We start from the raw sequence: 12,518 nt of genomic DNA, 5'->3' as shown, positions 1-12,518 counted from the left end.
AAACTTTTTGGCTCTCTCTGTCCCCCTTACTCCCTCCTCCCTGAAGGAGGCAGAATGACTTATCCCACTGGTGAATTTAGGGGAAGCAGTGGAGGATGAAAACGCCTGGCCCTTCTCTTTCTCATCAGCCTGTAGACAGGACAGACCACTTCTATGTGCTGAGGACACAGGCCCCAAAGTTAGGCCTAGGGATCCTTCTCTCATTGTCCCCAAGACGAAGCCAAGTGATTGTGGGGCTGGGTTTTGGGGTGAGGGTGCTTGTCCTCCAGGATAGACTGACTCCTGCTTTCTTGCGGGGGGCTGCCCCAGGGTCCCAGCTGGACACGGAGGTCCCAAGTGTTGGCTTGACGGGGACTGCAGATCCCTGGCATAATCTCCAATCCTACTTGATGAATCTTGAAACTGACACTGTGAATTCCATCTGTCTGACTCCTGTGTCTCTTTTCTCAGCTGGTTCCCAGTTTGATGTGAGCAGAGAGGCATCGGTAATTATCTTCCCTACACCTCCTAATAGCAGATTTCACCAGAATAAGAACAACAATAAACGTGAAACAGTAGCAATGTTTCATGTATGCTCTTTTAAATATCCATTTGATGAAAGCGAAGGCCTAAGTTACGTCATAGTTCTATAAGGAAATATCATATGGAAAGCAGGTAAAACATTTTGCAGGGTTGCACAGGTGGCTGTAAACCTGAAGCACAGCAATCCAGAGTTACAACCAATAAGATCGGGCTGTGTGTGTGCCGTTTGTGCATAAACTGTACGTGCCAACCACTTGCTAGGTTCAGGTACCATGAGAGTGCTTTCTTCAGCTCATTTTGTAGGCCAAATCAAAAATATGTCGGGATTTTTCCTAAACAGACTTTAGCTTCATATGGATACAGGTGTTTGGAGGTTCTGCAGTCTAATGATGATATCTGGTTGTAGGCAAGGCAGATGTGGAAGAGCAAGTGAAGTACAAACACTTTAACAAATGTGGAATAATTAACAATATTTTTAAGGTGTTCATAGGCTGTTTTCAAAGATTGCTAGTATCTACTACTGAGAAGACCCTAGTCAGTGATTTGAGAGAACTAAGAGAGAAACTGCTGAAGCAGAGAAGCAGGCACTGGAACCCAGAATGTATGTTAATAACACTGCCATTTCTCGATGGTGAATATGAACACAACCAGGGTGGCAAAACACCCTTGATAATATAAAGTAACCGACAAACTCAAGGTGGGATGTCACTTTTTCTGGTGATGGGATATTCAAATAGATCAGTGCAGGGTGACTAGCTCACAATTTTCCAGTTCAAAAGAATAAATGGTGGAATGAGAGACAGGCTAATAATATGCAACAGAAAATGAGATATTACTTGCACAATTTATTTTTGATATTCATGATTCTGTATCCTGTAAACACAGTCTTTCTGTTTTACTCTGAAGAGCTCAAGAGTGTTGACTTCTTTGACATAGAATTCAAAGTGCCTCATACTTTTATTTCTGAATAAACTACATTTTAAATGTTTCAAGAATCTGAAGAAGAGATGTGATTTATGAGCAAGATGTGTGGGCAGCAAATCCTTTTCCCATCCATAGTTAAGAAAATGTAGAAGGGTATTCATTTGTCACAGGAAAATCTCCCCGAGAAATGTACCTTCGGCTGTAATTAACACTGAAAGTGGGCTTCTTTAAAAATTCCATCTGAATTCTCCTTCCTGGCTCTGGAAGTGACTTATTAGTCTTCAGAGCGTGTCTTGGATTAATGTCACTCAGTGAGGGGAACAGGAAGGCTGGCCAGCCTGACACTGGGTGTGCGGGGTTTGGGTGCGTGAGCCCACCCTGCTCAGGAATCCTCCCCGCTCCCCCACGGCACCCACTAACCAGCTGTGCTCCCCACACCCGGCAAGGGCACGGCCACGTGTCTCAGCACAGGCGTGTTGACACACGGTTCCATACTGTAAACTGGTTCATTCCCCACCTACCACTTCCCAGTTCTGTTCCCGTTTTCAGAGCCTTTTTTTTTTTCCTTTTCTCAGCCTAAACCGCATCTCCTAACTTCTGTGAGTCTTTTTTTTTCTTTTTATAAATTTAGGGGGTACAAGTGCAGTTTTATTACCTCAGTATATTGCATAGTGGTGAAGTCTGGGCTTTTAGTGTACCCGTCACCCGAATAGTGTACATTGTACCCAACTGGGAATTCCCCCCCTCCTCCGCCCCCCACCCCCCGCCCACGGTCCCACCTTTTGTAGTCTTCCATGACTATTATTCCACTCTCTATGTCCATGCATACCCATTGTTTAGCTCCTACCTGTAGGTGAGAACATGTGGTATTTGACTTTCTGTTTGAGTTATTTCACTTGGGATAATGACCTCCAGTCCCACCCATGTTGCTGCAAAAGACAGGAGCTGAGTCTTTTCAGGGCGGGGCCCGTCCTCCTTTACACTCACCGTACCCGGTTTCTCACTTCATCTCCCTGTCCTGGGCGGCAGCAGCTATGTTCTTCCCTGGGGGCCCTCTGCACTCCTGCCCACAGGGTCCACTGCTTGCCCTGACACTCTGTCCCTCTGTCATAACCTCCCGTTTGCAATCCATAGAGCGTAGCTTTTCTTTCAGACTGTGAAGATAAAAGAACAGCCTCCCTGAGATGCCCTGTGGTCTTGGTTATTAGACCAATCTCTGTCTTTATTTTCAGTCCCAGAACTCTTCATCTCCATGTGCCCCACAAGTAACACAGATCAAATTAGGGAGAGGCAGGACACAAAGCTCCAAGACATGTCACAAAGTGACGGGGATGAGCCAGTCATCACGGCAAATGCTCACTGCTCCTCATCGTGTTTTTAATTGGTCAGAATTTTGAAACCTAGCTTAGAGAGAGACCATCTTCATGGATCATTTCACCTCAAACCATTATACAGTTCTTACACCTGAGAACGTTCTTCTTAGAATTACCAGCTAAGTTTGATCTCAAGAGCAAGTTCCCCTCAGATGTGACCTACTTAGCCCGAACCCCTGCTTGCTAAGACCACGTGCCGGAGGAAAGGCCGCCTGCCTGGTTTCTTGGCTCTCCACCTTGACAAATCCTAGGTTACCCTGGAAATGAGGCAGAAAACTGCAAAGAGCCTGACCAGCAAAGCATAAAGGAGACCAAAGAATGCCCAACTTCATTTATAAAACAAACAACACTATTTGATCTCATATAATGAAATGGTTAGTAACTGAATAACAAATCGGGAAGGAATATTCATGATTGTATACGCTTTCTAAAAACAAGTCCTCTACATTGTAAAATGCCAGCCACTAATTAAAATTAAAAAATGCTCAAACTAAAGATGTTTACATTAGATAGTATTTACAAACAGGACCCTTTGGGGAATGTAATTCTTCCTTGGACCTGTATTTTGTGTAGTTCCGACTCTTTGCTCTCATGATTCTGACATGTTGCAGGATTAGGCCCTGGGTTTGTTTCATCACCAGTCTTTTTTCTTTTTAATGCCAATTACATTTTAATGTTACCGTTGTATTTTAAACGTATATAACCATCTGATTTGCTTTCCTGTAAAGTTTTATTATCATCATTCTTTTTAAAAGAAATACCAGACATACACTTTTTAGTAAGACAGAGTTTTAAAAACAGAAATGAGAACAAAGAGTGTTTTGGAAGTAATCCTAGTTTTATGCATTTAAAAAAACCCTAAAAAATAGGCTTAAGTGGCATTTTACGTTTTATGTTTTCAGTGGTTAATAGTTTTAACAATTACTTTACCCAGAACTCCCAAATTGTCCACAAACACCATAGGCACAATTAGCTCATTTACAAAAGTATCTTTTTGATAAAGATGACTGGTTAAGAAATAAAGCAAGAAAGGCAACACCCAAAATGTGTACCCCAACCCATTCTGGAGGCATTTAGCAAATAAATCTCTTTTGAATCCTAAGCAGGCTGGTCATGCTTGGCCCAGAATTCCTGCATAATGATGATTTGCCTCTGAAATTTCCCATTAGGTTTTGCAGTGTTCCATTTATACCTATGACAGGCCAGAACCAACAATCCAGAAGCATTTTTCCAGTAATTAAGAGTATATTTTCAAACACAGTCTACGTACAATACAATGATTAAAGCATATTCAGGGGAAATGAAAGCTTAACAAAACCTTGCTGAAACATAATTGAGACTCTGTATGAAATCAACAAGACCATAGAAATGTTCAATATTGGATCTCATTTTCTGGTAAGTACTTTCATAAAGGTATTTAAACACTAAAAGTACTTAGTATAAAACCAGAATTTGAATTCTTGACTTCTGTTCTGAAAATTTTCACTCTTAATATTTTAAACATGGAAAAAAATTGTGTGAAATTCTTCCACATGTATACTATTTGTCATCTATTCATATATATATATATTTTTTCATTCATGTATTTTTCTACTTTACTTCTTTACCAAAAATCGTGTGATGTCTGATCCATGCTTTGATGCCAGAGATTGTCTTCTCACCTGGCTTCTTTCCTTGGCTTGTCTGGCAGTTCTCTAAAAATAAAAAAATATGCATCGGTACATGTTAGGAAAAAAGCACTGGCGATAGAAGCTCAAAGACTCTTTGTATTGTCAGTCTGGAAAAATCTACATTATCACTGCACCCATTTACTAGTGCTTGGCCACTAGGGGGGTTCCCAAACCACAAGACAGGGTACCCCAGCAGCTCTGGAAAGTGCCCTGAGGTCCTAGGTTCATAGGACTACACTGGCAGGAGAAAACACACAACTTTGGGGGATGTCTTACTATCCCTCATTTGGGGACTAGGGAAGGCCATGATTCTCCTCCTGCACTGGGAGCTCATAAGGCATCTTGGGATTTCCCAGAGTGCAGTGGGTGGAAGGCCCACTTACTTCCTATCCTCTGGGCCCAGAAACCATTCTCAGCTAAATAGACAAGTGGATGTAGAAAATAAGATGAGACCGAGCATATAGAAAATAAAATGAGACAGACCAGAACTGGATTCTTCTGCTAATCCTACAAATAAAATTTTTTATGAGACTCTGAAAAAGTAATTACAGAAGGGGCTGCGTTTTCTTTGGCTATTTCTTAATTCTCTTATAGGTTTTAAATTTACTAATAATTTGCACAGCTCAGAAATCAGATGATTTTTTCCCCTCAACTGAAGTCCATGTGCATGTGAGGGGATCCAGGTGGAAAAGGCTGGGACAAAAAAGAAGGCTAAAACCAAAACAAAGACAAAAACAAAAAACCTGCCTACATGACATTATGTAAAAATGTTTACAAAGAAATCGTGGAATCTGAAATATTAAAAGAAGACTAATAAAGAGCTCATACAATATGAACATTGGCAAAGGATTCAAATAGTTCTCAAAAGCATAAATATAATTAATTAGTATGTTTTAAAAACATCAGTGTCTTTAGTAAACAAAACAACAGCAGCCCATTCTTCTCCCACCGTATCAGTACCCACTGGTGCAGTTAAATGGGCACTCTGTTCACTTGGGCATAAATGAGTAAAATCCCTTGGAAAATAGTTTGGTGGTCAATTCTTATACTGTCAAAAATATCGAAATACTTTTGACTCAGTGATTTTTTTTTTACATCTGAGAACCTACCTTAAGGTATGACCTTAAAAAGTAGGAAAGAGTTTTGTTTACAAAAAATGTGCTTGGTGGTATTATGAATAAAAGCAAAACAATTTAAACAACTTAACTATTCATCAGTATGGGAATGGCTAAGTTAACTACGGTAGTGATCTACTCAATAGAATACTGCATTATGCAGCCATTTTAGATAAATACATCATGAATGGTTGGAGAACATGGGAAAATTCTTGAATCTTCCGACAAGTAGGAAAAAAGTTGGATATTAAGTTGCATGTTAAATGTATGCTTCTTTCTAAGATTATCTCAATAGGTAGATCCTACTACCTTTTGCTGGTCTACCTGTTAAAAACTCATCCTGGTAGATAAACAATACCATGTCAGTTTTTCCCCTTCATTTTACACAACAGGCAATTAATTGCTCAAAGATGTGCCAAAGTATCATAAATAGGTTTCATGCTTTGGCCAGTAATGTAATCTTTGCATGTTGAGCTGAGTTGGTCCTAGATATAACTTATCAATGTCCTCAGATATTTCAGGATACCCTTAGCCATAGGCAAACATGTGTCAATGCCCTAATTCACCAAACTTCCAGTTTGAGGGTCTGGGTCTCTTCAAGACTGTGCAATTTGTAAGTTGTATTCATTTTTTTCCCCCTAGGTGGTGGTGAAAATGTCTTGGTCCTAGAATGAATTAAAAGGGAAGTAGCTTCTCTTGTATCTGTGACTGAGAACTTACGTAGGCCTTGAGAGGAAAGGCAAGTGTTAGGTGATGAAAGGAATGAAATGCTCTCAAACCTCAGACCAGGGATATGGATTCATCCATGTAATCATCCAGACCTGTATGCACAATTTCCCATTTGATTACTCAGGATGAAGGCAAAGCTGTCTGTGAGCTTCACTGACCTCTTTGTGACAGACTGTGCAGAGAGTCTGCAGGTTGTCCAGGGAGCACTGTCCCCCTCCCTCGTATACTGGCTTGATGTGATCCACCTGCCAGAAATGTCCTTCTGCTGGGTTTCTTATCATTTCATTTAGCTGCAGTAAGAACACAAGATCAGCAATTTTCAACATACATGTGGGAACTGTTGGTTTTGAATTGTGCAATCATGTTTATACAGCAAAATCATGGGGAAAAATACATTAGGATGGCTTTTTACAGCTTTTATTGTGAGTAGAAAAAACCCTCTAGGTTAGCAATTTGAAAGTAATAAAATGTGTTTCTGAAAATGTTTTTTTTCCCTTACCTAATCTATTTTGAAAAAATTACAAGCAAGTATAAAATACCAAGACCTCTGACAGTTTGGGAAAAATTGGCTTTTTGTACCTTTAAGTTAGTTTATATATTCACTAAACCAAAAGTGAGAAAAGAATAAGAACAGATTAGAAATTAAAAACTTCTCAATATTACTGACTCAATCTTTAATTGTTGACCTAAATGCATTTGTCACTCTATCAATGGCAGTTTAATATCAATAGCTATCACCCGTAACTTGTACTCTAGAGAATTTCCAAGTTGCATGGACTAGGATGAGATTTCTAGAACAAGCCTCTATAATTTGCATATTTGGAATAAACAAAGATGTCCATTTAAAGCAGCTACTGTTTACCCCAGTCCATATATACATACTTTATATTTAACCAATGATGACTTACATTAAAATGGGATGTATTTTAACATTTTACCTGAGGTAGAGTTTTACTACTCATACCATGGCAGTGCAGTTGTTTAAATATCACAAAGATGAGTATGACACTTGTTTTTATTTCCTTCATCTTGGACGATGAAGAAATTATAATCAACTTCATGGACACTGGCCATGGGAACCCATGAATATTTCTAAAGCACTTTTAAGAAAACTTGTCGGGGACAGTGACCTGATCAACAGTGCTGGCCCATGAGGAGCCACGAGAGGCAAGTTGGAGCAGTAAACTTTGTCCAGCTGACCTCTGTGACTGCCTGACTTACTTTCTGTGCTTCTCAACTTCCATTAGAAGATACATATCGAACTTTGTTTCTGAGGTTGACATTGTTAGAAGCCACTATAAATGGCAGTTTTGTGCATCAAGCAAATGGCACATTCTTAGGAAAAAAAATCCGGTTTAGTTCTGCCTTTCATAACCAGTTCTTTCTCTCTGAGCAGCCTCCACTGTGACAAACTCAATGATCAAGAAGGTGCTTCTTTAGTTTTTCCTAGCAATTGCATAGCAAATCACTGGAGGCCACTCTTCAATATTCTAAACTCATCTCTTGAAATAATCACTCCCTTTCTGATGGGTCCTCCCCAGTCTGAGCCCTGTGGTGCTCCTTATCCCAGAGTATTTTTGTTTTTGATGGCTGCTATGTTACTTCTGCATTTATGGACAGGTTGCTTTCAAGATGACCTTGAGTCATTTCACTGTGTGTCTTCTGGAAGCCTTCACACTGAGGCAGCAGTAGCTGGAGTCTGACTGACATCCCTGGGATGAGTACAATATGTTCCTCACCAATTAGACCAAAGTATCTTTCAGGAACTCTGGATATCATTAGAGAAATAGTGTATTTCCCTAGCTCTCAAAAGCATGTTGATTCGTCTTTGCAGAGATGTTTATTAATTAATTCTATCATAATTCAGCAATACTGTACTAGCTAAATAAAAATACATAAGTTGTCTAATTAGCAGGAATTCATCTGATATTTTAGTGGGCAAAAAATGGCTGAGGAGTGACCCTTTTAAAATTATGCACACTATAAAATTACACATTTTGCTTTAGTTTGAAATTTAGAATTGTTTAGGTAATAAGATTAGAAATCTGATTGAGTTTTAGAAATCAAATATTGATTATAGTGTGCTATAAGTAATATTTTGTCATAAATTGGTCTATTATATTTTATAATGGAATAAATATATAAATCTATCTATCTACATATACATATATATCTCCTTCTCATTGAACTTCATTTTTAGGGTTATCTGTTTCCCCTTTGTTAGTCAATATTAACATCATAAAAATTAGAACTACCAGATCACAGGTGCCTCTTGGTGCACTGCACACCTTTAATATCTTTTTCCAACATAACTGGATCAGAATCTAATTAAGCCTCTAGATTTTATAATCATTATTCAGGAAATTGTGGGGATAGAAGAACATGATGAGGATACAGGGAGACAAATTCAAAATGTAAAAAATCCTATAGGCATATGATCCAGTTTCTTCAACAGTCATTGATGTCAAAAAAGGGATATAGTGTTATTACAGATTAAATGAAGCATAAGAGGCATTATGACCAAATACAATATATGGGTCATATTTTGACCCTAATTTGAACAAAGCAACTGGAAAAAAACATTTTTGAGATAATATGGGGAACCAAACATGAACTTATTATGTTGGGTACGATAACTCATACTGGGATTATTATATTTGAAAGAAAGGAAGGAAAGAAGGAAAAAAAAGAAAGGAAGAGAGAGGGAGAGGGAAGGAGGGAAGGAAGGAAGGAAGGAAGTCTTTACCTGTGAGAGATATAATGAAAATATTTAAGGAGGAAACGAAGTGTTATCTGGAATATGAATGATGTCTTTAAAATATTCCAGGAGAAAAAAAGAAGTGAGTGAAAGGACAAATGAAAACAAATAGCAAAATGATGAAAAATGTTAAAGCTGGGTCATGGGTATGTGGATTCATTATTCTTTCTATTTTTGCATATATATCTGAAAATTCCCATGTTCAAAAGTTAAAAAATAAAGTCAGTGAGTCAATATTCATCACTTAGTACAATGCTGCCTTCTACTTGTCACATGATTATAATTTACCTGTTCTAATGGAAGCTTTGTAGTCCAGGTAGCATCCAGAAGACTCTTCCTCTGACTTTTAGGGGCGTCTCTCACACATAAAAAGAGTTCTTGTGCATTCACATTACAGAGCTGACACACACCATGTTCAGTTTCAAATACTTTGGCTCGCAGGTAACTGTTATTAGATCGAATCCAAAACTCCTCTTGACATTTCAAAGAGCAAAACCGTGAATCCCAAGCATTCGCTTTACAAGCTTGCTTAGTTTGGCAAGTGGGTTGCTGACAGAGAAGGCAAAGTGGATTTCCTTCATTATCCACCGCTTGCAAATAGCCTTTGGATGTAGAAGCCTTCACAGTGAGATCAGCTTGGGCTGTGTCGGGATTTAGAAATGGGACACAGGCTCCATCTTCAAGAAACTTTCTATAATTGAACAAAACATCGAATAGGTAACTAATGAATGTTTAGTCTAAATAGTCATTGCTTCATACAGGTTATCAAAGTTTCTATATTGACAAACAGTAAACACAGATCACAGTGTAGAAATGAAATAGCTATAGTCAGCACTCTATATTCTATGTCAATAAAGAAAAATGTGTTAAAAGAATTAATTTTACTACAAATATGCTGTCTCATGGGAATTTAGATGCTTTTATGTTAAACAATCAGACTTTGAAACATCTGGAGAATTTGCAAAATGAGAGGTTAGAAAAACGCTTCTTTAGGTTGGGAATGGACAGGCTAATGTAAAACCCCAAGTAAAGGTTGGCGGCTACTCTGCTAGAGTCACACAATTCATTAAGCCAGAGAGGTCATTACGAACTCTCTCCAGCCTCTGCTGGCTAACAGGAAACAGGGAGTCTTCACAGCTATAAAGTGACAGAGCACAGGGGCTGACAGTGCTGATAGGAATTAGAACAGATTTGCTCAATGTCGTGTCTCCTACAGGTAAACTCAGAGCTGATCGAATTAAAATTAGAAATGAAACATGATAGGACATGTGCTCAATTTGTTTAGAAGAAAAGAAAAAAGTATACTACTTAGTTATGTTTTTTTTTTTTTTTTGAGACAGAGTCTCACTCTGTTGCCTGGGCTAGAGTGCCGTGGCGTCAGCCTAGCTCACAGCAACCTCAAACTCCTGGGCTCAAGCGATCCTCCTGCCTCAGCCTCTCAAGCAACTGGGACTACAGGCATGCGCCACCATGCCTGGCTAATTTTTTCTATATATATTTTTAGTTATCCATATAATTTATTTCTATTTTTTCAGTAGAGACGGGGTCTCGCTTTTGCTCAGGTTGGTCTCGAACTCCTGAGCTCAAACAATCCACCCTCTTCGGCCTCCCAGAGTGCTAGTATTACAGGCGTGAGCCACCGCGCCCGACCCTACTTAGTTATGTTGACAAGTCCTCCATGGGAAGTAATGACAGCTACTTTGCCTATTTTCCATGGCTATTTGTTAGAACTATTAGAAGAAAGATTTCTTTTTTTTTGAGACAGAGTCTCACTCTGTTGCCCGGGCTAGAGTGAGTGCCGTGGCGTCAGCCTAGCTCACAGCAACCTCAAACTCCTGGGCTCAAGCGATCCTCCTGCCTCAGCCTCCCGAGTAGCTGGGACTACAGGCATGCACCACCATGCCCGGCTAATTTTTTGTATATATATATTTTAGTTGTCCATATAATTTCTTTCTATTTTTAGTAGAGATGGGGTCTCACTCTTGCTCAGGCTGGTCTCGAACTCCTGACCTCGAGCGATCCACCCGCCTCGGCCTCCCAGAGTGCTAGGATTACAGGCGTGAGCCACCGCGCCCGGCCTAGAAGAAAGATTTCTTTTAATAGAAAGAGCTCGAGATTGGGGGGCAGAGCCCAGATTTGACCTCAGGTCTCCTGGCATCTACCACTAAGCCCTGGGGCAGGTCACTTAGTTCCCCTGGTCTCAGGGTCCTTCTTCATCTCTAATTTCTAAGATGAGAGCATCATGTGCCTCAAAGGGCTACTCGGAAGACTGAACAGCTACCATAAAGTGAAAGCTCTTTATAACCTCTAACGGGCCCACACAAAGGTGAGGCATTATTACAAAATTAATACATAAATTTAAAGGAGTAGTCTTAGTGCTACCGTGTCCTAGTAGTAAAAAAACCTTACTTTGTGGAAGGATCCCATCGCCTGGACTCCTTTGCGATCAGACGGACATGGCCCCCAGCATTCTTCACCTTGTCCATTGAGGCTACAGCAACATCTTCCTTGGTTATATATCTAAAACAATGACACATTAAAGAGATTCACAGTCTTTCATATAAGAGTTTCTCTATTTCACATTCACATTGCTCCTTGCAAAAGCAATAGAAGAAAAAGACACAATTCTATTCATTGTGCTAATATTAAAGTTAGAAAATGGAATTTTCTCTCTTTACATTGGTATCCATTATGTGCAAAATACATCTCTTTGTTCCAAATTAGTTTTCTCGTGATTTGTTTTTCTAAGTCATTCAAGAGTCACTCAATACCCTTTGGACCAATTTTCATTTAGGAGAAAACAGGAGTGGATGTAAGAATAAGAAATGATCAAATACATGCACAACTGACAGCCTTAAGGAAACTGCTCACCAAGCTGTGCAGAAAATCTCTAACTGCATTTTCACCTCCCTCTTGGCCTTCCCTTCAAGGCTTCTCCAGATTACCTTCGTCAGTTATAACAGGGCATCAGTGTCTTTGGGTAAAGTGATTCTCTTTTCAGTTAACCACGTTCAATCACATCTTCTATAATCTCAAGGTTGTTCCCATTATTATTAGCCTATACAGGGTTTATGGAACTTTTCACTGAAATAAAGCCACTCTTGATGTGGGATTAAGAACCTATTACACAACACTAACAACACTACATGATGGTTTAGGGACTGGAAGTAAAGAGGAAAGTTATTTCAATTAAAGGTGATGGGGGAATTTAAGTAGGTGAAATACAATTACCTAATTAATTCCTTTTAATTAACTGGCCTATTTCTCTGGTAGTTTACACCTATTGTAGCTTTTTTTTTGGAATTAGTTTAAGTATGAATTTCTTCATATTTTTGAGTACTTCTTCATTTGGTAGCTTGACAATAAAATTAAACTCCAATCACAATGGGCCTGTGCAATTGTAGGTAAAATTTTAAAAATTTGCTTG

At 39.3% G+C, this 12,518-nt stretch overlaps 1 protein-coding gene across 2 annotated transcripts in view; it reads right to left on the bottom strand.

Annotated features, from left to right (window-relative positions):
* Positions 1 to 4,414: 4,414 nt before the first annotated feature.
* ZRANB3 (zinc finger RANBP2-type containing 3) overlaps positions 4,415 to 12,518 on the bottom strand; it is a 212,900-nt gene continuing 204,796 nt past the window's right edge. For both annotated transcript variants that reach the window (XM_069473214.1, XM_069473223.1), the window contains exons 17-20: positions 11,501 to 11,611; positions 9,380 to 9,782; positions 6,492 to 6,623; positions 4,415 to 4,513 (exon numbers count right to left, since the gene is read on the bottom strand). In XM_069473214.1, coding sequence (XP_069329315.1) covers positions 4,415 to 4,513; positions 6,492 to 6,623; positions 9,380 to 9,782; positions 11,501 to 11,611 — 745 coding nt within the window. The remainder of the gene's footprint in view (positions 4,514 to 6,491; positions 6,624 to 9,379; positions 9,783 to 11,500; positions 11,612 to 12,518) is intronic.

The sequence above is a fragment of the Eulemur rufifrons genome, chromosome 1 (assembly GCF_041146395.1).
Source record: "Eulemur rufifrons isolate Redbay chromosome 1, OSU_ERuf_1, whole genome shotgun sequence".
Taxonomy (NCBI): Eukaryota; Metazoa; Chordata; class Mammalia; order Primates; family Lemuridae; genus Eulemur; species Eulemur rufifrons.
The sequence above is the reverse complement of the archived record's forward strand: the minus strand, read 5'-3'. Positions and strand labels throughout refer to the sequence as shown.